The sequence below is a fragment of the Camelina sativa genome, chromosome 10, assembly GCF_000633955.1.
Source record: "Camelina sativa cultivar DH55 chromosome 10, Cs, whole genome shotgun sequence".
In the NCBI taxonomy this organism is placed as follows: Eukaryota; Viridiplantae; Streptophyta; class Magnoliopsida; order Brassicales; family Brassicaceae; genus Camelina; species Camelina sativa.
Window position 1 is genome coordinate 2,364,736 of NC_025694.1, and position 22,258 is coordinate 2,386,993.

Here is a 22,258-nt window from a genome sequence, read left to right on the forward strand (position 1 = left end):
CCAAAATCAATAGCCTTGAGGGAGAAATCATCATCCTTATTAACCAACAAGAAATTCTCAGGCTTCAAGTCTCTATGCATAACACCAAGAGAATGACACGCTTCAACAACCCCAACAATGATCTTAGTAAGCTCAGCAGCTTTCCTCTCGCTGTAATGCCCTCTCTGAATAATCCTATCAAACAATTCACCTCCAGCACAAAGCTCCATCACAATGTGAACATACAAAGAGTCCTCATAAGCTCCTTTGATGGTCACGATATTACCGTGACCAGCTAAATGGTGCATAATCTGAATCTCCCTTCTAACATCCTCAACATCTTCCTTGGAGATCAACTTCCTCTTGGATATGGACTTACAAGCGTAGTCAATCCCCGTGGCAACTTCTGTGCATAGATAAGTCGTTCCAAATTGACCTTGTCCTAGCTTACGGCTAAGCGTATAGAAATCACGAATGTTAGGTGTCTTATGACCAAGAACATAGTAAGCTTGATTGTCCGGGTTACGCCTCATGATTGGTTCTCTTAAAGGAATCACAAGAGCTGGATTTTTGCTGTCGTTGTTGTCTTTCTTGTTGGGAGCTGCTTCTTTGGAGAATTCTTGAGCAACGATGTCTGCCGCGTTGTTGTTGGTAGGAGAATGGTCGTCGGAACTAGAAGAAACGTTTGTAGTAGAGGTTTTAGAGTTATGACTATCTTCAGGCTTATTGTTAGTGTTGCCTTGGGAGATTTGGTCCTTGAAAGATCCACGGCAAGAATTGCCCATGAAACAATGGGAATTGACCAAATCCTAGTTTGAAGACAGCAACTTTCACTTTCTGTTGTTCTTCATCCAAGGAACTGTTCATAGAGATTATTTTGTGAAACACTGTCACAAGGTCAAAACCTCTAAAATAATCAGACTAAATCCCACGAGCTAAACGAAAGAAAAAGTAACGAAGTTTAACAATCACAAGTAAAGAAAACGCAAAACCCACATTAGATCAAATAGTCAAACTAACGAGGACAAAAAAAAAGACAAAACACAAGAAGAGCTAACAAGTTTCAATGGAGATCTTTGATAAAAGAATCGTAAAAACAACAGAGAATGAAATAAAAGCAACAAAAAGGGGAAAGAGGATCTAGTTTACCAGTAGTAGAAGTACTCAGAACGGCTAAAGAGAATGAAGAAGACTGAAAGAATGAACGGATTAGGAATCTGACTTTAAAAGGAGAAAGTAAAATTTAGGAGACCAAAGAAAAAGGGAAAGCTACAATACTGGAGTATTTTATAAAGAACAGTTTATTTCGAGATTGAAGTAAAAATAAAATAAAAAAGAATAGATTTTTTTAGTTTAGTTTGTGTTTGGTCGGATAAATAAGATTCGTTGGATGGGAATGTGATGGCTTTAGTTTACGGCGGCGATTGAGCGAAGAAAGGTCTTGCCCCTTAATTAGTGCTCACCAGCTACTCCTCTCTGACTCTCTCTCTCTCTCTCTCTCTCCGCGGTTTCCTCTCACCTTCTTCACTTTTGAACTATTAAAACCAGTTCCTCTTTAATTTGGTCGATACATGAGAATATTTTTGTTTTTATTTATAAAAATTAGAAAGGTTGTACATGAGAATATTATTTTTAGTTCTTTTTGTTGGATAATCAAAATTTGAATATTCGAATTATATAATAAGTCGATGACGATGACCATTGACCTGCACAATCCAGCATTCTTCTTGTTGTTGCTATGTTTGTCGTTTGATTTATTGGAGTGGTGGTGTGGTGCACCATATTATTTATACTTATATAGAGGAAAAACTATAATGTTGGATACTATTTTGGAATCATTTTAGTACTTTTTACTTTTCAAGCTCACAAAAATCCCTATCGAGTTTAACAGCGAGACAATCGCAATCATATTAGTGTAACACCACAATCTCTGTAATTTTTGCTTTCAGGAATATTTCCAACTTTCACTATATTTGATTGAACACACACAATTAAGTATGTCGAAATGCAGATTAAAATGGAGTACAAGGGTTAACGTTAAATTGAAAGTATTAACCAAAGTAAAGAAACATAAAAACTAGACGGGTCATCTACCGTTCGGGGTTTGTGTTTGGGCCTTTTATCCACTGACCTGGCCCAATACTCAAATACAAAAATCACACACCCTAATGGCCGTTTTATTGTATTGTTTAGACTTTTTAGGCTTTAGACCCAATGATAAAATGTTACTTTCAGTTTCAAATTAGTGAATAGCATACGGATCGGAAGAAACATAAACCGAATTTTGAATGAAAAAAAAAAACCCTCGGATTTATCGAAGTCGACACCTTCACACGACTGACGGACTGTATCGAACTGGAGACAGTCACCCAAACAAACACATATTTTGGGATATAATATATATCATATTGCTGGCTAATTTCTTACCAAACTCTCCTGTTAAGATCTCTCGATATCGAACTTGGTTTCGTTTTTTACATAAACATAATTTAGTTTGGTGGCAGACGTAAAATATCCAAAGGAAAATATCTTAACCAGTGAACACAAATGAAATGGTCCGTGATGTCCAACAAAAATAAATGAAATGGTCCGTTTCTCCTAGTTTCTTCTATTCTACGGAAGTTTAAGAAGCAAAACCATGTCATGATGATTAATGATGATGTGGACAAGAATCTTTATATATTCGCATTCACATGCCCAGTCTATGTAAAAAGATTCTGTTTCGTGTTTATATATATTAATGTGGTGTGTGTGTCCCTTTCGTAACGCTTACTATACAGTGTCCTTGTACGTTCATTTCCGGAAAAAATATCTAAAAACTTATGAGAGTCAAAGATGTTCATATAAACCAATTATGTAGATGCTTTTTTATAAATAATACTATCACATTTAAGATATTTTGTTCTGAAAGTTATTAATTACCACGTACAACGAATTTACCAATCATCAATATATATGCATTCTTTGTTTTTTCTTCCCTTTTAATCTGTAAAGAGAAAAGATAGTAAGTAGTAAAGTGAAGAAATAAAACTTAAATCATTATATTTGTAACATACGAATACGACTCACGATTAAACAAGTTAAAAAAGTGTCTCATTGTGTTTGGACAATATTCTCCATTATTGCATTTTTTTTTCTTGATTAATTATGTAAAGTTGAAATGATTTGAAGATGCTTTCCCGGATGTAAACAAACTAAACTTTACTTTAAACAATCACTTTATTTTCAGAAAACTCAAGTCATGCTTACATAACTCAGATATTTTATCTCTCTAGTTTTCTATTTCAGAAATCAATCCTTATCTTTCTTCATATTTACAAAAGAAAGTACCAATCTTTTTCCCAAATCATGCCGACAATAAAACTCATTGGTTTTGAAGACAATTCTACTACACACGAACTCCTCCAAGTTTATACCCACCTCTACAACTATGTTTTATTCTAATTGTATCAGATATTTAATAAATATAGAAAATACAATTCAAAACCGTATGCTATTTTAGATGTCGTCTCTTTATAATTATATTATGATTTAAGAACAAAGTCCAAAAAAAAAAAACAAACCCCTAATTTATTATTAAAAGTTTTGACCTTGACTTCATGAATTGCAACCCAATATGGTAAAGAGAAGAACATTGTCGAGAATTTTGAACTCTACAAGTACTGAACGGTGAATGAAATGAGTGATTGTTACAAACTTGTGGACCCAAATCCAAAAGATGACAAATTTTATAGATTATTGGAAATTAACTCTTTGAAAATGATTCTGTACGCAAACACAAGAGGTATATATATAGAGAGAGAGAGAGCATATACAATAGACACATACGTGGTGTGAGAGGACAGGAGCAAAGAGGCAGGTGTCACTTATCTCACAGGCTTGTCTCTCTGTTCACAGTCCTTTCACAAAAACAAAACAAATAAAAAAGTAATCAATTTTATATTCTCACGGTTATTTCGTAATTTAGCTTTCGTTTTCTTTTTTTTTTCCTGATTTAAATTTTAAACCAAAAGGGAAAATAAATAAAAATGCTTTTTTTTTGATTGCGTAGTGACGCCATGGAAGCAGCAGCGGTTCACTGATAGTGGTTTATTCTGCCTCCTTTTCCAAGTTTGCAAACCCTAGTTTTCATCTCTCTCTCTTATATATATCATATTCTCTCCACCTTACTTGGTTTCTCTTCTCTTCTCTTCTCTTCTCTTCTACTTGGAAGAAGAGATAATAATAAAAAGTAGTCAATCTTTTACTCAAAAGTTTCGATTTTTGACATCTGTGGGTTATTTATTTTACCTCTGTTTTTATCTTTCTTCCAGAACTCCTCTGAATCTTGTACGTCACTAAAGGGTTTGTTATAGTCTTATGTCATGCTTTTTTTTTGGTGTTATCTCTCTGTTTATCTTTTTAGTTCACCAGTTGATTGTGTCTGATTTCCATTTTTCAGGTGGGTTTTGTCTCACTCATCGTTGGCCAGTGATTCTGTTTTCCGAAATTCGCTAAAGATAAGACAGGAATTATGAGTGGAGCTGTGCTTGTTGCCGTTGCTGCCGCTGTTGGCAACTTGTTACAAGGATGGGATAACGCCACAATTGCAGGTGAGATTGATTTTGGTTGTTTATTATGTTCCAAATCCATAATTCTGTTTGTAGGATCGAAGAAAGAAAGGATTTTTTTTGATGGGGTGTTTGATACAATTCACAGATTCTGTTTCATCCTTTTAGCTTCATCTCTTTTGCTTTTTTGTTGTGATGGATTTTATAACCTTTCTTTGGGACTCTGCAGGAGCTGTGTTGTACATAAAAAAGGAGTTTAATTTGGAGAGTAATCCATCAGTGGAAGGTCTAATTGTGGCGATGTCACTTATTGGTGCTACTCTGATTACAACATGCTCCGGAGGTGTAGCTGATTTGCTTGGTCGCCGTCCCATGCTAATATTGTCCTCATTTCTCTACTTTGTTGGTTCTCTAGTGATGCTATGGTCTCCCAACGTTTATGTTCTGCTCTTAGGAAGGTTGTTAGATGGATTTGGGGTTGGTATTGTGGTCACACTTGTTCCTATTTATATATCCGAGACTGCACCTCCTGAGATAAGGGGTCTCTTGAATACGCTTCCGCAGTTCACTGGCTCTGGAGGGATGTTCTTATCTTACTGTATGGTATTCGGGATGTCGTTGATGCCATCTCCTAACTGGAGGTTGATGCTTGGTGTCCTTTTCATCCCTTCCCTTATCTTTTTCTTCCTCACAGTCTTCTTCTTGCCTGAGTCTCCAAGGTGGCTCGTAAGCAAAGGCCGAATGCTTGAAGCAAAGCGCGTACTGCAGAGACTACGTGGTCGGGAAGATGTGTCTGGTTAGTCTTTTTGATCATTCTGACTCTAATTTTTTTCAGTGAATAAATTCGTTTCTATTGAATGTTATTATGTGGCAATGATTAGGTGAGATGGCTTTGTTGGTTGAGGGTCTTGGAGTTGGAGGTGAAACAACCATAGAGGAATATATAATCGGTCCTGCCGATGAAGTCACTGATGATCATGATATAGCTGTAGATAAAGATCAAATTAAGTTGTATGGTGCAGAAGAAGGGCTGAGTTGGGTTGCTAGGCCAGTCAAAGGAGGAAGCACTGTGAGTGTTTTGTCTCGCCATGGAAGCACAATGAGCAAGAGGCAAGGCTCATTGATTGATCCTCTTGTCACACTGTTTGGGAGCGTTCATGAGAAGATGCCCGAAACTGGAAGCATGAGGAGTGCCTTGTTCCCTCATTTTGGGAGTATGTTCAGTGTGGGAGGGATCCAACAAAGACATGAAGATTGGGATGAAGAGAATCTTGTTGGAGAAGGTGAGGATTATCCATCCGACCATGGAGATGATTCTGATGATGAACTTCATTCTCCGTTGATCTCACGTCAAACGACAAGCATGGAGAAAGACATGCCTCACACTGCTCATGGTACTCTTTCTACCTTCAGACATGGAAGTCAAGTGCAGGGAGCTCAAGGGGAAGGAGCGAGTAGTATGGGGATTGGAGGTGGATGGCAAGTGGCATGGAAATGGACTGAAAGAGAAGATGAATCAGGGGAGAAAGAAGGTGGATTTAAGCGGATATACTTGCATCAAGAAGGTTTCCCAGGATCTCGACGTGGCTCAATTGTTTCATTACCTGGAGGTGGTGCAACTGGTGACTCAGAGTTTGTACAAGCATCTGCTTTGGTTAGCCAACCAGCTCTTTATTCCAAAGACCTTCTCAGAGAACACACAATTGGTCCTGCTATGGTACATCCATCGGAAACAGCTAAAGGGTCAATTTGGCATGATCTTCAAGATCCTGGAGTCAAACGTGCGTTAATCGTAGGAGTCGGACTTCAAATACTTCAGCAGGTAATCTAGATAGAGACGACATCAAACTTAGTGAATCACATTATAAAAAAATCTGCATGGTAACTTTATTTGTTTTTTCTGCGTCCTTTGTGAAATGCAGTTCTCAGGCATCAATGGAGTTCTATACTACACACCTCAAATCCTCGAGCAGGCGGGTGTTGGGATTCTACTATCAAACTTGGGGATTAGTTCTTCTTCTGCATCCTTACTTATAAGTGCATTGACAACCTTTGTGATGTTACCTGCGATAGCTGTTGCAATGAGGCTCATGGATCTATCTGGTCGAAGGTAGTTCAAACTTAAACTTCCTTTGACTTTGATTCATTCACAAACACACACAAAGCAAAACAAGCTAATCAAATGTTTTATTTTTTGCAGGACCTTGCTTCTCACCACGATACCGATCTTGATAGCATCTCTGTTGGTATTAGTAATCTCGAATATAGTTCACATGAACAGCATTGTGCACGCGGTCTTATCAACCGTAAGTGTCGTGCTTTACTTTTGTTTCTTCGTGATGGGTTTTGGTCCGGCTCCAAACATCCTCTGCTCAGAGATCTTTCCAACTCGAGTCCGCGGAATCTGCATCGCCATTTGCGCACTCACCTTCTGGATATGCGACATTATCGTCACTTACAGTCTCCCAGTGCTGCTAAAATCCGTTGGACTTGCTGGTGTGTTTGGAATGTACGCAATCGTCTGTTGCATCTCATGGGTCTTTGTGTTCATTAAAGTCCCCGAAACTAAAGGCATGCCACTTGAAGTCATCACTGAGTTCTTCTCTCTTGGAGCTAGACAAGCTGAAGCTGCTAAACACGACTGAGAGACTAGAAGACTTGAGATCAAGTTTGTGTAATGTTTTCCATCTCCATGTGGATTTGTTGTTGTCTTTTTACTTTGTGCAGTAATAATTATCTCTCTCTCTCTCTATGTTTCTTCTTCCTCATGTGGGGAGAACAAAAGAAGTTTCAAACTCTCTTTTATTATCATCATTTTACCATTTGCAGAATCTATAGAGACAAATCCTTAAAAACTCGAAAAGGTTACATGCTTTTGATAAGTCTAGCTCCGATCTTGTCAAGTCTCTTCACAGAAGCAACAGACTTCAAGTTTCCGAATCTCGAAAACGCTTCGACCATTTTCTCTCCGATCTCATAACCTTTCTCCACCGTGTCGATAACCGCAACCGCCGTTGGACCAGCTCCACTTATGGTGCAACCAAATGCTCCAGCTTCCAAAGCAGCTTTCTTCACAGCTTCCATCCCCGGAATCAACGGTGCTCTCTTCGGCTCCACTACTTTATCCGAAGAAAGCGCCTTCCCAAGACTCGCCACGTCACCTTCCAAAACAGCAGCCACTAACGCCGCCGCTTGACTACTGTTCCAAACATGATCAGCCATGGGGATCTCTTTGGCTAACGCTGCTCTCATTTTCTTAGTTGGAGCTTCGAACTCAGGGCTAACGAGAACAAAGAAGAGATCTTTCTCTAATGGGAACCTCAAAGGTTTTAAATCAAGCGGCTCGTAGCTTCTGATCAAAACGAATCCACCCATAATCGCCGGCGCTATGTTATCAGCGTGAAAGCCTGAGACTTTCGCTTCCGATTCTAAACCGGCGAGGACAAGCTCGTCGTTTCCTAACTTCCGGCCAAATAGTTCGTTAACCGCCACAGCTGCTGCGGCGGCGCTAGCCGCACTGGAACCTAAACCACTCCCTAAAGGAAGACCTTTATGCAAAGCTAACGATAAACCAACAGATTTGATCCCAAGCATCTTCATCGTCGCCATAGCTGCGATCCCGGCGCAGTTCCGGTGTGGATCAAAGCTGAGTTTAGTTGTTGTTCCGGTGATTTCAGAGATTGAGATATCTCCGCTACGGACAGAAGGATCCACGTGGAGAGTGACGTGGTCACCGAGACCGTCGACGGCGCATCCTAAGAAATCAAAGCCTGGTCCTAGATTCGCAACAGTCGCCGGAGCAAAAGTCTTGACGGAGGTGAAAACTGGTTCTGGCTCGGTGGCGATGAAAAGGCCTTGTGATTGTACGGAGGCTCTGGGTTTAAAGATGGAGACTTTAGTGATTAACGACTTTGAAGGTTTGGTTTTTGAGTTGAAATTGTAAATCGGCTTTGAAGGAGATTGAAAACATAGGGTCGCCATTGATGGAACTGAAGCAAAACCTTTCAAATCGCAATGTGATTAACCTAATTTTAATGTTTGTTTGTTAGGGTTTATAAAATGTTTTCAAATCTAGTGAGTCACTACTAGTGACTATTGAGGTGGAGATCCATTTACCAAATTATTCAATAATTTCCTGAGGCAAATCAGCAATCACTAACTAACCTATTAAAAAACCAAACTCAACCGGTACCTTTGGAATCGTCCGGTTGATGTTTACAGCTCTCGGTTTAGGCTTTTGCTTGCTTGCACACATAGTTAAATAGAGTTACATTTGGTCTCCCATACGTTGAGCAAAATTTGACCGAGAGATAACCGACGAACCTGATCTTATCTAGAAACTAAATTCTCGCAACTATCCGGAACTGAAAAGAACTGGTTTGAACCGAACGGACTCCACGAATTCTGAGGCTAAACAATTTGTTTATTAGGCATTTGATTTCTCTTAAATTCTATATTCTTCTTCCTCGTGGAGAAGGTTTCATCGGACCTCCAAGACTCTAGCCAATCGCTCTTCTCTTTTTCGGTATAGAGTTTTCTATCTTGTAGCATTTTTGTATCTGATTTGATTACACAGTTCTACTATTGTAGCAATCTTGTGTATGAAGCTGATCAATTAGAACTCACGAATGGTCTCTAATTGTTGTAGTTATGTGTGTAGTTGAGTAATTAGATTATTAGAATGAGAATTTGTGGGATTTATATAAGCAAACCTCTTACAACACCATTTGTTTATAATGTTCATATAGGTTTACCATGGTTGATTTTGAAAGATGTTTAGGACGTACCAAAACGTTCTTGTACACAAGCCGACGGTTTCTTGGACTGGTACTATTGATTTTAATCGTGTCTCATGCAACAGCTATGGACATTACAAAAGAAGCAGGTTCAGTTGTGGCAGGTTAATATATTTTTCTTGTCTAGTGTTTGTTTGTTTGTTTGTCTCACACTTTGTAGTTACTAGTCCTTCTTTTTTTTTTCAGACAACGTTCATTCGTCCGAATGTGTTTGTCCGCGTGAGCCGCTTAACCTTATTAATGCAGTATCATTGCCTATCAATGCAGTATCATTGCCTACGCATAAATACGTCCCACCTAAAGATTGGTGGATTGTCTCTCTGGTATCAATTGTTGCTGTGATAACAGTGACGTTTTGCTTGTCGGCACTAATATATGCAGTACGTCCACCGGAAGCTACTACAACTGAACTCATCAATAATGAATTATTAGCAGCGGAAACATTAGCAACATGTGAAGAGGGAAACAAAAACATGGATGAGTACATCGAGTATCTAAGTAATACTATCCACGAAGTTCCTTGCTTCGCACGAAGAAGCTAAATCCGTCATATGCTTTTTCATGGAAATGTCTTTTGGTGGAAACAAAACATGTGTCATCTTACAACTCACATATTGAATCGCTTACCATTTGTTTTTGGAGGTCTATCAAAATAAATCCACCATGATTTCTCTTTTACCTAGGCTATTGTGGAAATATCTCATGCTAGTTTTATATAAATATCTCTCATTGTGTTTAATGATTGTAACTTCTTACTACTTCTCAAGTGAAAACCCCAAATTTGAATCAATATCTATGAATGTTAATGAATCCAATTACTATACTAGAAGGATTGGATAGTAACCATACTTATAAACCTAACAGAAAGAGGCAATTTGGGATTCTTTTCTTTAAACAGATAGATACAAAGTTGTAATTCCTTCTTTTAAGATCATATGATGTCTTACAAGTTTATGGTTAAAAATGTTCCGTATGCTTCAAGGCTTATTCTTGAAGTATAATCAAAATCTGCATTCTACTATATATGTATGAGGTATGTGTCTGCATTTCTTCATCTTTCATGCCTGACGAAGATGGCTTGAGTAATGATGTATCTTTCATAATGGTCTAGAAGGCCTTACAGAATGATCATCGATTCGTTTACGCTTCAACCTTCTCTTGGATTCCTCTTCTTTTTCATCGAAATAAGCTAGAAATGTCAGCAAGGTTTTAGAACGCGAACTTTCTGGTGAAGGTACTGTAGCAGCTTCTTCCTCAGGCTTGTTATGGCGGCAAAAGTCGCGGACTATCTTGAAGAAGTAGATGAAGAGAGCGATAAAACAAGCGATCCCACACACGAGGAATAATCCCCAGAAGCTACGGAGTTTAAGCTGTTCTGAATCCTCAACTGACTCTGAACCATTCAAGTTACTGCAGTTGGATTTTGAAAGCCACTTGTCATGGATCTTTTGAAGCTGTCCTGTCTCTGATAGACCTAAGATCGCGGTTGACATGTCAACTGCTAATGGAGAGTCTCTTGGGAATGCCTTTAAACAAAAACAAAAACCGTAATGAAGATGATCATGATTAAGGTTCAAACGAGCCGCAGGGAGAAAAGAATAGATTCAGAGATTGAAATGAAAGGTACTCACAAATCCCCAGCCGCTTCTGGTGAATTCTTGGCCTCTAATAGCAAATCCACAAAACTCTGAGAGGAAGAGATCAACGTAAGGGCGTTCATCGACAATTGCAGCAACAGTTCCGTTTTGAAGAGCTGTAGCGTATTCCTTTGGGGAACCGAGTGGTACAAGTCGAGATCTGGCGATGTTAAGCTCATCAATCATGTAGTTTTCAGCATAAGAACCTATCTGAAACCCAACTCGTCCATTGCTGCTGATAAGTGTGTCTACTCCTTTGATTGGTGAGTTCAGTTGTTGCACTGTAAGAATAGATGTAAGACTCGCTGTGTAACTTGACGTTATGATCAGTACCACAAAAAGCCAGATCAGCAGCACCATACGACCGAGTGTGCTCACTGTATTCTCTCCTGCAAGTTTAGTTGCATAAAGATTTTAGAGACATCATCACATGTACTGTAATAACTTAGCTGATGTTTTTGAGATGTAACTTACTGTGGGAGAAAAACATCGTCGAGAAGCTGAACCTGCAAAATAATAATATCTTGTGTGGTCTTAAGTACGTTATATGCCAACAAATCGATAATATGCATCTTCAGTGACTGTTTTACTAACCAGAGAATGGTAACAATTTGTTTCCTTGGAGGTCCGCGAAACTCATCATTGGTTCTATGTTCAAGAATCCATATTACTGATCCAACAATGAGGAAAAAAGCTGCTGTAACAGCCCACATTGGAGGTGTAAAAGGGCATAAGAATGCCCACGGAGTATCATTCAGCTTTGTGACAGGAGCAACCACGACAAGTCCTGATTCTATGTATGGCTGAGTGAAATCCACAATCCTTGTTCGTCTTGTAACAATAGCTATGTCTCCTACAACAGCATCAAACACCTGAAAACGAAAATGAACAACTCACACAATCAGTTACAGTCAGTTTCGACAATGTTTTGTTAACAAATGATATTTTACTCACTCCGGTAGTGACATTGTTGACAAATTCATTGAAGTTTGGGTTCTTGTGACCGTCTCCAAAAAGGATAAACTCATGAGGAACTGGATAAGAAATCAGTTTGACTGCAGCTTCAAAGACATCAATGGCATACCCATGCACTTTGTTGCTTCCATCCACCCTTGACACAAAGTCCTTGAAGCTTGCTCTGTCCGGTACACCGATTCTCAATCTTCTCCCGTTGTTAGGAAAAACCCATCCACGTGGCGTCTCAGAAGTTCCACCAGGCCAAGTCACATTGTTCAGATGTTGGTTTGAGCTCGAACGATTTGAAGGCTTATTGTACAGTGACTCTGGAGGTATAATAGAGAGCCCAGAATGGTTGGACCAATACCCTATCTGCCTAACCCCTTCACCAACCATGTTTAAGATGTCATATGCGGGCCGTATCATTGATCTGTCAGGAAGAAACTGTATTGGACCTGTAAGACCAGACATCTTTGTATTCACAATATAATCACGTAATTGTGATCCTTGATCAAATATGCTCAATGCACCTAGATTCAGTGACCCTCCTCTCGTCATGCTGGTTAGCTTTGGGTCGGTAGAGAAGGATATGTTAGCTCCGCTATCTAGAAGTGTCTTAACAGCTCGAGCAATGATCCAGACACTATCATAAGCATAGAGTCCATAAACGTTTAACCCGATAGTCCCATTACTCAACTTATTCCACCGTGCCACGAAATCTCTTTTCTTTCTTGAATTTGGCGTGTGACTACGGAGAGCGAGCACACCTCTAATAGATTCAGCAATCTTGGGAGATAACGGGATAACAGAATCTAACAGAGAAGTCAACCAAGGTGTAGCTATCCAAACATAACCTTTCTCCATCATGCCAAGCTTCTGAGCTTCCTCAAAGATCATCACACCTGTTTTAGGGAAAGTGTTCACAATGATTACCCGAGACTCCATCCTTTGAATCTTAACCAACTCATCTATGATCTCACGAGGACTAGTAATCACCACATCTAAAGGAAGCACAGCCTTGTATGAAATCTTGCAGCGCCTTCCTTCAAGCTCATCGCCTAAAGCTGTTATACCGTTTCTACTGTTATCATCGTCGTTGTACAATGCAATCACATCTGACCAACCGTAGTAACTTATCATTTCTGCAATGGCACGCATCAGAAAGAGATCGCTAGGTGCTGTTTGTACAAAGAAGGGGAACTGGAGCGGAGAGAGGCTAGGGTCTAAAGCTGTGAATGACAACATAGGCACATTAAGCTCATTTGCAAGATGAGACAGGACATGAGCCATTATTGATGTCTGAGGACCAATTATAGCCACAGCATCAGTCTCCATGAACTGCAATGCTGTGAGATAAAAAAAAAAAAACCAACACAAGGATAAGTAAAAGTTTAAGTTTCAAAAACAAGAACCAATGAAAACAAGATGACTTTATTTCACCTCCCATGATGGTGAGGAATCCGTTGCGCTTGGCATCATAAGTCATTATACGCAATTTAGATCCACCAAGGAAGCTAGGATCAGAATTGACATCATCCTCAGCAGCTTTCATGGCAACGCTTGTAACATCACCATGTAAAGTGCCTAAACTGAAGATGGCTCCAACATCAACATTACGAGGCCTTGAAGCTCCATCACCAATAAGAAGAGTGAAGCTCAATAGAACCAAAACAAAAAACATTGCTCTACCTTATAATCAGTTCCTGATACAAACAACAAACAATCAGACAAAAACTTAAAGTGGGATTTTTTTTTTTTGTTGTTATTTGGTCACAGCAAAAAGAGTAACACAAGAAAAAAGGAAGAGAAAGCTAGAAACTTGTTAAGAAACAAAGAAAGTAGTATCTTTCAGCAGAACTGTAAAGTGTTCACGAGGATTAAAACCCTTACCTCAAAACATAGACAAGACAACGAAAGGCAATAAATTATTAGTGGGAGAGAGAGATGCCAAAACCCAAACCCGGACCAAAATCAAAATCATCCTTTAAAAAAAAAGCAGATTCGTCAGTCAGGTAGGAAAATCAAAGCTGAGAGAAGGCATGAGGAACAAGCAAGAGAGGAGAGGACTCACTAAATATATATATATATATATATAAAAAGGGAGAAGAACGAGTGGGTCTTTTAACAAACATAAAGAAAAGGAGGTAAACTGATAAAAGTAAAATCATGGGTATGATTGAAGATTTGGGAAAAGTGTTGAGCTTTTTGGTGAGATTTGATTACTTCCAACCAGAATTCATATGCAGTCGGCACCATTTACAGCCTGAGAAAAGAGGGTTTTTTTTTTTTTTTTTTTTGTAAAGAAGAAAATTAGATAGACTAATGATCTCAATTAAGTGGGAGGGAATGTGAAAATCTGAAACTTTTACTGTTTTTGTTTCCAGTGAAAAATCAAAACTTTTTTGGTTTTGTGTAGATTGCCAGAAGCAAGCTGTAACGAAGTGACCCTTTTTGTTCCCAGCCAAAGAAAAAGGAAGAGGAGAAAGAAGATGATGAGAGTTGCTGTTACTATTTTTGATTACACATCATGGATAGAGTCTAGCTATAATCTTTCTTTTTTTTTTATTGGCTAATGAAATCATTAGTACCTATACATCGTCATGGAGTTGTTTGATTATACTTTTGATTATTCAATGAATTCTTTTGTATATTAGTATACTTGTATTTCTTGAATCCATGATCCAATGACGCTTTTTTTTTATTGTTCATTGGGAAAAGTGATATATGTTATTATATTTTGTGGTGTTTTCTGATACGACAATTGAGAAAGATATTTCGAATATCTTTTGCTTCAGGTATTCCATAAAACATCTTCCCATGTTTCACATTGACATAACTCCAAATATATGCTGTTTGGACTATTCTTAAAACCTTGTTACCGGAAAAGAGAGACAAGTTTATCCAAAAAAAAGAAAGAAAAAGCAAATTTGATACATTCTTGTTATCACTTTAAAGTATAAATTAAATGCTTTTAGAAAGATTAACAAAACAAACTCAGTATAAAAAAAATGTAATGGTTGACAAAAAAAAAATGTAATGGTTGACAAAAAAAAAATGTAATGTAACGGATAAAAGTCAGTATGTCAAATTGTAAAGAGAAAATTCTAGGAAATATATGGTTATAAAAAAACAAAAAGAAATCTAGGCAACTTAAATCATAATCAAATGTCCAATATCAATAATTAAGTGTATCATGGGAGAGTGGGGATTTTTTTGCTTTTTCTTATAATCTGTGGAAGCTCCACCGAAGTTGGGCAATGGAAGCTCAAAATCCACTTAAATCTTTACTTTTACCCAGTATACTCTATGAAGAGAGTATAACAATTACTATGAACAATAAGATCTGGTTTAACTGAAGTAGTTTTTGATAACAGAACAACACCAAAACCAGAGTTTTTGGTTCCTGCTGTTTTTGGTGTTGTTCTGTTATCAGTTTTGACTTGTCATAATTTGTAATGATAGATCATTAATTATTAGCCTTACAAAACCGGTCTTCCACTCTTCCTCCTTGAGACCTTGGCGGTAGGCATGAAATCATCCTTTTGGAACGTACATGTGGGGAAAAATCTGAAACCGCAAATATACATTAAAGCCGCTTTGCGAAAGCTTTAAAACCTTATACTTTGAGACTTTAGTATTATAAGGCCCATTTAGAGATATTATTGGGCTAATAAAAAAATAAGCACTTAAAAAGGCAGCAAAACTGACAGATAAAAAACGTGGTGTTCAAACTGTTCCTTACATCGTAAACCGCTCTGTTCCTCAACTGAAGTTAACTGTCTCCCTGTTCCTCCATATCTTCTTTCCTACGTAACCGTCCCCTTCTTCCCCTTCTTCTACTTAAGCAAGTCCTTTCTCTGGCATCTACCTTTTTTTTTTCGTTTTCATCAATCACTTTCTCTACGTGATCACGATGACCAACTATAATTCCTACTATGATCCCAACTTTCACATTCCACTTCATTCTTCTAACGCAAGAAACCCTAAACCAAATCTCCAGTTTGCTTTATCTCCAAGTTACGATCACAGTCCTAAGAAGAAACGCACTAAAACCATTGCTTCATCTTCTAGTTCTTCACCAAAGAAACCAAGGTACACCAAAAAACCAGACCCTAATGCCCCCAAAATCACACGTCCATGTACCGAATGTGGCAGACAGTTTTGGTCTTGGAAAGCTCTCTTTGGTCACATGAGATGTCACCCTGAGCGTCAATGGCGTGGCATCAATCCTCCTCCTAACTACCGTAACCCCACCACTGCGGCTTCATCAAAACAACTAAACCAGATCAGATCACAAAATTGGGTCTCATTTATGTCCGAGGAAGATCATGAAGTCGCTTCTTGTCTCTTAATGCTGTCTAATGGCACACCAACGTCATCGAGTACTAGTGAACGGTTCGAGTGTGGGGGATGTAAGAAAGTGTTTGGATCACACCAGGCTTTGGGAGGACACAGAGCAAGTCATAGGAACGTTAAAGGATGTTTCGCAATCACAAACGTAAACGATTATCCTATGACGGTTACCACTTCTAGTGATCATGATCATCATCAGGGAAAGATCGTTATGTTTTCAGGGCACCACAAGTGTAATATCTGTTTTAGAGTGTTCTCCAGTGGTCAGGCTTTAGGAGGTCACATGAGATGTCACTGGGAAAGGGAAGAGGAGCCGATCATTGGAGTTGTAGGTGCTTTGGATCTGAATGTTCCTGCAACAATGCATGATCTTTCTACTTCAGACACATTAGGGTGTTCTTTAGATCTTAGATTAAGTCTTTAATTAGTATATATAATATAGGGAATGTAGTTATATTGGATGTTTGCTTCTTCTAATTGGTTAATGTTGTGATTTGATGGTATGTATAATTAATGTATTTAGGATATTGGTGTATCTTCTATATATATGCTTAATAAAGAAAATGTCGTACTAATATTTTGGTATATATTAATTTGGAATCTAATAAACATGAAAAGATACGTCGACAAAGAAGAAATCTTAACTACATGCTCTTTGATTCTGTAACAAGTTTTCAGCTTTTTTTAGTTTGGTGTATATATCTTCTTACATGAAAAATAAATGGAACCGAAAACAGAGTTGATCTCTTAAAAGTTAAAACATATGAAATCCATAAGAACATTAAGTCGGAGTTAATTAGTGCCATGTTACCAAATTTCATTGTATGACTTGATCTCAAACTCACCACGATCTCCAAGACCTCCAACCATTCTATTTTTTTAATAACTCTTACCGTTCTATCATATATAGATTAGATCTTAATCCGCTAAAGAATCTTAGTCTTTACTTATTTATAAGATAACCTTGTTTTCACCAGCTAGCTTTTAACATAAAGTAGTATAATTTATAAATTAAGATTGAATCTTAAAAAAAAAAAACTATTACTAATCTGAAGATTCAGATGCAATATAGGTAAGCACGCGGAACTAATTACAACATGCACGAACCCTAATCCGAGACAGTTTTCAATTAATCTTCTCGAATCTATTAAACAAATATTTTCTCAATTGTACTTCAAAACATTATCAAAATAGTGCGACACACAACCTTCACGAATATTCAACTACGAACTCTATTCAATAACAATAATTATCGTTTACAGCGATGCTTGTTCGCATACATCAAAGAAAACAACAAAAAAAATTCTTATGAGATTTCCTTTAAAAATTTCATAAATAGTATGTAAAATGCAATATTATCAAAAAAAAAAAAAAATGCAATATTATCAACAACAAAAAAAATTCTTTTGCGCATATTATCAAAGATGAATTCTCTGGCTCTCGTTTCTTAATTTGATTATACGGGCTCGTGTACGTCACACGCGCGTGAGAAATATTGTCACGTACATTTCAATTCATTTCATATGTCTACATCTGCAACATGTTGACAAAAAAAGAAAGAAAAATATCTGCATCATAATACTATTTATATGTTATAGTTTGATTTGTTTTAAAATGGTAGATATGAAGGCTTACGTAAGCTGAAGTTGACCGATTTATCTCCTCACACGTTCTTTGCATCTCAAATTGGCACTCCATCCAAATAAAAATGGTGAACTATGCTCTAATTTAGTTTAGCTTATATATATAAATCACATTAACGGGAATCCTGATATACAACTAAACTCTATATTTCATAGAAAGTAATAACAACATTTCATAAGATATAAGTATATATATCGTCCATATTTTTGTAATGGCTATAACTATTTTTTTCGCTTAGCAAAATCGTCTAAAAAAATTACATGATTGAGAATAAGCTTTTGGCTTTGAGAAAAATAAACAAAGATTGATATATTTCTTGTTTTCCTTTTTCCTAAAATTATTATATTTAATCAGAAACTACAACTTGAATACTATTATATGATCCAAAAACATTAATTGGGTTGACGTCATAAGAAAATGTCAGATGGAACCAACACAAAATATACATAAATGAACGAATTCGACAATTCCTGATTGCTGATGCTTGACGATTCTGCAATACGATGTTGTTTTATTTTAATAGTATAAACTAAACAGAAATAAAACAAAATATTAATTATTACAATGTATTTGACTAAGCATATATATATATATATACGTCTTCATGTAATGTAAATTGAATAACTTATTAGTTAAATTCAGATCCGTAATAGAACAAAGTAATAAAGAGAAACCAGTGAGTACTACAACACACAGTTAAGTATATATAAAAAAAAAAATATGTACTAATGTATATGTGTATTATACAGTGTATAGCTAGATTTAACTATGTGGGAAGCACGTCATCGTGATTCTTTTAAGAGAAAAACCTATATATTACCTATACTTATATGCATATATTGCACCATAATGATTTAGTCTAATCAAAATATTTTAAGTGGATTCTTGAGCGAGATTAATTTATCTTTAAATCCAGGCTTTACACCTAATCAAACTACAATTCTAAAATCAGAAATAGCAAATTGTTAGTATATAACAATAATCTCATTTAACTTCTAGTGTGATGCCGCAATGGGTGGCGACAGAAAAATAATATTAATCACTTGGCTTTCATTTAAAAAGTCATTAAACGGCGTGACATCATCTTCCATTATCGCGGCTTTGCTTCAGAAAAAGTATTATATCTAATCTTAGTTTATTTTCTTTGAACTTATGAGATAATTACTAAACTAGTTTATTTACTAATTAACATCTGCCTTAAGATTTATAGCGCCACTTGCTAATTTTTCTAAACAAGTTTGTACGTACATACACATATACATATACTCTCATGGTTTCGATATTTGTTTATAATATCAAAGTCGTTCATCTAAAGTCTAGTTAATAAGGATTAAGGAGGTTTCATCGTGTAATCAAGGAGTGAAATTATTGTTTCCAGAAAAGCGACATGTGTAGGGCCTGCCGGATTCAGACAGAGAATTTCAGTGATAGAAATTTTCATGCTATTTTTTATATATATTAAAAAAATATAGAGAGATATTTCGTGCACGACGGTATGTCTCGTCTAGATTGTAAACTAAATAAATGAATTGTATATATACGATAAAGCTGATAAGTTATCATATAAACACATGGATTCCAACTGAGTATTTATGAAATTAATGGAGATTAAAGTAAGAGGATTACAATGAAATGAAACCATTTGTTTAGTAAGGTCTTTGGACGCGGCGAGTCGGGGATATCGGACGATGAGTAAGGGACGATGGCTCCTCAGATCACTGAGAGCCGTTTGATCCTTACTTTTTGGAGCAAAGTGGCTTAACTACTTAACCCAACTTTCTCCCCGCTCTCAAAGCCTGACCCTTTGGAAATTAGTTTACATTATTCTATATTTGTCCTCTAATTTACTATTCTGAGAATTGATAAATTGAGGAGAACATGTGTTAAAGACTGGATTGGTTGTTGGATTTGCCGTATATTTGGATTTGGATCGGTACATTGAAATTCTCAACGTTCATGTGGAAGTCGCACATTAGTAATCAAAATCTATAATAAACTTCTATTAAAAACGAACGACTCAATCACGAATTTTTGGGATGAGTAGATGTTAATATGTTATCGCTTAAGTCATTTTCTTAATTACTTTCATTTTGTATATGGCTTATTTTCACATGCATATTTTTGGATATAACTTTGAGGTAGATTAGTGAGAAAACTCATCACATAATATCGTTCTTAAATTTCCTTAATTCTATTATAATTAGTACCGAATGATTTGTAAAACTTTCACCAATCTTTGGTCGACTACAAAACAAAAATTCTAACTAACTCTATAAACCGAACATATAAATTCAAGTACATTGTTAAGTTTAATGAGCAGCTCCTCATGTAATCTTTGTCCGGCCTACAGTTGCTAAGTTTTATGTATAGATATGCTTCTTGCTTCTTACACAGTTACACTATAAAGTATTAACAATCTATTTACAAGTTTTTTAACAAAAACAAGCTTTCTTCACCACAAGAGTATTCTAGCATGATCGCTTTAATCGATCCTTCATTTTTCGAACTCTTTTTTTTCTTCATATATTTGTTTAAAACATGTAATATCTTGTCCGATTTTATCTGTACGTGTGTTTGCAAAGGAATGCTTTTCTTCTTCTATATTGTAGAAGAATCCAATGCCTAGCTACCGCACAAACAAAGATGATATAATATTTTAAAAATTAACAAAAAAAATTATCTTCAATCAATGCTTTCAACCAATCAGATTGTCGTTTGCTCTAAAATGTTGTGTTTAATTACTAACTAAAACTGAGGAATGTAGCAAGCACAAAGAAGAAATATCATCCGGTCAATTAAGTACTTGAGAGCAAGAACTCATGTGAGTAAACCTCAACCACTTAGGCATTCGAGGCAGTCCCCAATAAAACTGTAGACAGACTTGTCAACTAATGTGTTTGATCCTAGGTCTGTCTGGTCCAGTCGTCGAGTATGAATCTAGTTGTACGTAAAATCGTTACCGCAAAATAAAACAACAAAACGGATGGGTACTTAAGATTTTTTACTTTCAAAGTACTTGCAACGTAGGAACATATATATGATGATTATAAGTTATAACTATGTGATCAACTATATCAGTAACAGTAACAAACTTTCTTCATCACTTTTAACATTTTTGTTTTCTCTCTAATATTTCATACCGCACACACATATATAGATTCCTAGTATAGATCTATATTTATGTAAGAATGTGCGATCCATATTTCAATCCTAAAATAACTGTTTTGGTCAAATATCTCAACGTTTGTTGTTGAGCTTCAATAATTCAAGTAATTTCTAAATGATTACACTTTATAACCATCATGAGAAATGGAAAGTACGTATATCATTATAGTTTATAAAAAGTTTGCTATGAGCCTATGATCAATTAGTGTGAGAAATCTTTATCATAAAAACAATTCAGTAAGGCAATTAGCTAGTGAAGGAATCATTGTATAATCCGAAAAAAAAAAGAAACTATGTATTCCGTCACTTCTTCCATGAATCGTCGGAGTCACATGGATGCCATTTGAAAGCATGAAATTAACTTTCAGAAAAGCATTAAAGTTTACAATTTTAATGAATATACTAAGTAGTGTTCCCTCTGTCTCATAAAAATTGATGTTTTGGGATATTTTTTTTGTTCCACAAAGATTGATGTTTTGTAAACTTTAAGAAGTAATCATTGAAAATATTTAAAATTTTGAATTGTTATTGGTTTAAAGTTAAATAATATATTTTAGTCAAAGAAAAAAATATATTTAAACTCAGTAATCATTGTTTTCTTAAAATGTGTAAAAATTTCTAAACATCAATCTTTATGAGATAGAGGGAGTATAATATAGTTTAAACCTCTTTTGTACTGAAATCAATACAAAACTCAATCTTAAAGAAGAAGGTAACTATTGGCTAATTATTTTAATTTGCATCTTATCAATCTATGTGCATAATACACTCACACATCTATATCCACATACAGAGAGATTGGAAAAAAAAACACACCATGGCAAATACTGAAACCACAAGAAAGATGAATAAATAAAATTAGAGGAATTATTATATATACAAAGGGCGTTTAAGAAAAATTCAAACAAAGAGTTAAAAAAAAACAAAAACTAGGGCTGAGGTCAGGAAAGGGATGATTGTTTTTGTGAGAAGTTAAAAAGAAAGAAAGAATCTTGAAGGTCAAAATAATTAATGGAACCTGTTCAACATGACAGACATTGTCTTGTGCAAAGAATCTTTCTTCTCCCTCTCCCATTGATACAGATCAACAAGCTGTTTAACCAATCAAACAGAACAAAGTACACATTTGCTTACGTAATCAAAATAATTAATTAAATATTTGATTAATTAATACTAC

General features: G+C 36.3%; 5 protein-coding genes across 6 annotated transcripts in view; 2 read left to right on the forward strand and 3 right to left on the reverse strand.

Annotated features, from left to right (window-relative positions):
• The window catches only part of LOC104716598 (calcium-dependent protein kinase 5), an 11,357-nt gene extending 9,891 nt beyond the window's left edge, over positions 1 to 1,466 (reverse strand). Inside the window, exons 1-2 of the mRNA XM_019230994.1 lie at positions 1,129 to 1,466; positions 422 to 866 (exon numbers count right to left, since the gene is read on the reverse strand). Of these exons, the coding sequence (XP_019086539.1) occupies positions 422 to 764 (343 nt within the window). The 5' untranslated portion in view covers positions 765 to 866; positions 1,129 to 1,466. The remainder of the gene's footprint in view (positions 1 to 421; positions 867 to 1,128) is intronic.
• Positions 4,019 to 7,364, forward strand: LOC104716600 (monosaccharide-sensing protein 2). 2 transcript variants are annotated; one of them, XM_010433995.2, is made up of 6 exons: positions 4,019 to 4,323; positions 4,421 to 4,571; positions 4,759 to 5,325; positions 5,411 to 6,351; positions 6,452 to 6,639; positions 6,730 to 7,364. In XM_010433995.2, the coding sequence occupies exons 2-6, from the start codon at positions 4,493 to 4,495 to the stop codon at positions 7,172 to 7,174; spliced, it is 2,220 nt and encodes a 739-aa protein (XP_010432297.1). In that variant the 5' UTR covers positions 4,019 to 4,323; positions 4,421 to 4,492; the 3' UTR covers positions 7,175 to 7,364. The 2 variants fall into 2 exon arrangements, with proteins under 2 accessions (XP_010432297.1, XP_010432298.1); XM_010433996.2 differs by having other exon boundaries at positions 4,019 to 4,308.
• On the reverse strand, positions 7,316 to 8,630 carry LOC104716599 (homoserine kinase-like). Its single transcript, XM_010433994.2, has one exon. The coding sequence runs from the start codon at positions 8,508 to 8,510 to the stop codon at positions 7,395 to 7,397; it is 1,116 nt and encodes a 371-aa protein (XP_010432296.1). The 5' UTR covers positions 8,511 to 8,630; the 3' UTR covers positions 7,316 to 7,394.
• On the reverse strand, positions 10,193 to 14,399 carry LOC104716602 (glutamate receptor 3.2). Its single transcript, XM_010433999.2, has 8 exons — positions 13,991 to 14,399; positions 13,810 to 13,901; positions 13,360 to 13,622; positions 11,917 to 13,265; positions 11,557 to 11,834; positions 11,437 to 11,468; positions 10,957 to 11,351; positions 10,193 to 10,851 (listed from the first exon to the last, which is right to left on the reverse strand). The coding sequence occupies exons 3-8, from the start codon at positions 13,598 to 13,600 to the stop codon at positions 10,423 to 10,425; spliced, it is 2,724 nt and encodes a 907-aa protein (XP_010432301.1). The 5' UTR covers positions 13,601 to 13,622; positions 13,810 to 13,901; positions 13,991 to 14,399; the 3' UTR covers positions 10,193 to 10,422.
• On the forward strand, positions 15,833 to 16,696 carry LOC104719972 (zinc finger protein ZAT3-like). The gene has a single exon (XM_010437950.1). It carries the CDS (start codon positions 15,833 to 15,835, stop codon positions 16,694 to 16,696), a length of 864 nt encoding a protein of 287 aa, XP_010436252.1.

What these genes read in the sequence shown, in the direction of transcription:
- LOC104716600 (XM_010433995.2), top strand. Translation starts at nt 4,493, where the DNA reads ATGAGTGGAGCTGTGCTTGTTGCCGTTGCTGCCGCTGTTGGCAACTTG. An exon ending in GACTTCAAATACTTCAGCAG is followed by an intron (nt 6,352 to 6,451) that starts GTAATCTAGATA and finishes TGTGAAATGCAG; the next exon opens with TTCTCAGGCATCAATGGAGT. An exon ending in ATGGATCTATCTGGTCGAAG is followed by an intron (nt 6,640 to 6,729) that starts GTAGTTCAAACT and finishes TATTTTTTGCAG; the next exon opens with GACCTTGCTTCTCACCACGA.
- LOC104716599 (XM_010433994.2), bottom strand. Translation starts at nt 8,510, where the DNA reads ATGGCGACCCTATGTTTTCAATCTCCTTCAAAGCCGATTTACAATTTC.
- LOC104716602 (XM_010433999.2), bottom strand. Translation starts at nt 13,600, where the DNA reads ATGTTTTTTGTTTTGGTTCTATTGAGCTTCACTCTTCTTATTGGTGAT. An exon ending in ATTCCTCACCATCATGGGAG is followed by an intron (nt 13,266 to 13,359) that starts GTGAAATAAAGT and finishes TTTATCTCACAG; the next exon opens with CATTGCAGTTCATGGAGACT. An exon ending in GACGATGTTTTTCTCCCACA is followed by an intron (nt 11,352 to 11,436) that starts GTAAGTTACATC and finishes CTAAACTTGCAG; the next exon opens with GAGAGAATACAGTGAGCACA.
- LOC104719972 (XM_010437950.1), top strand. Translation starts at nt 15,833, where the DNA reads ATGACCAACTATAATTCCTACTATGATCCCAACTTTCACATTCCACTT.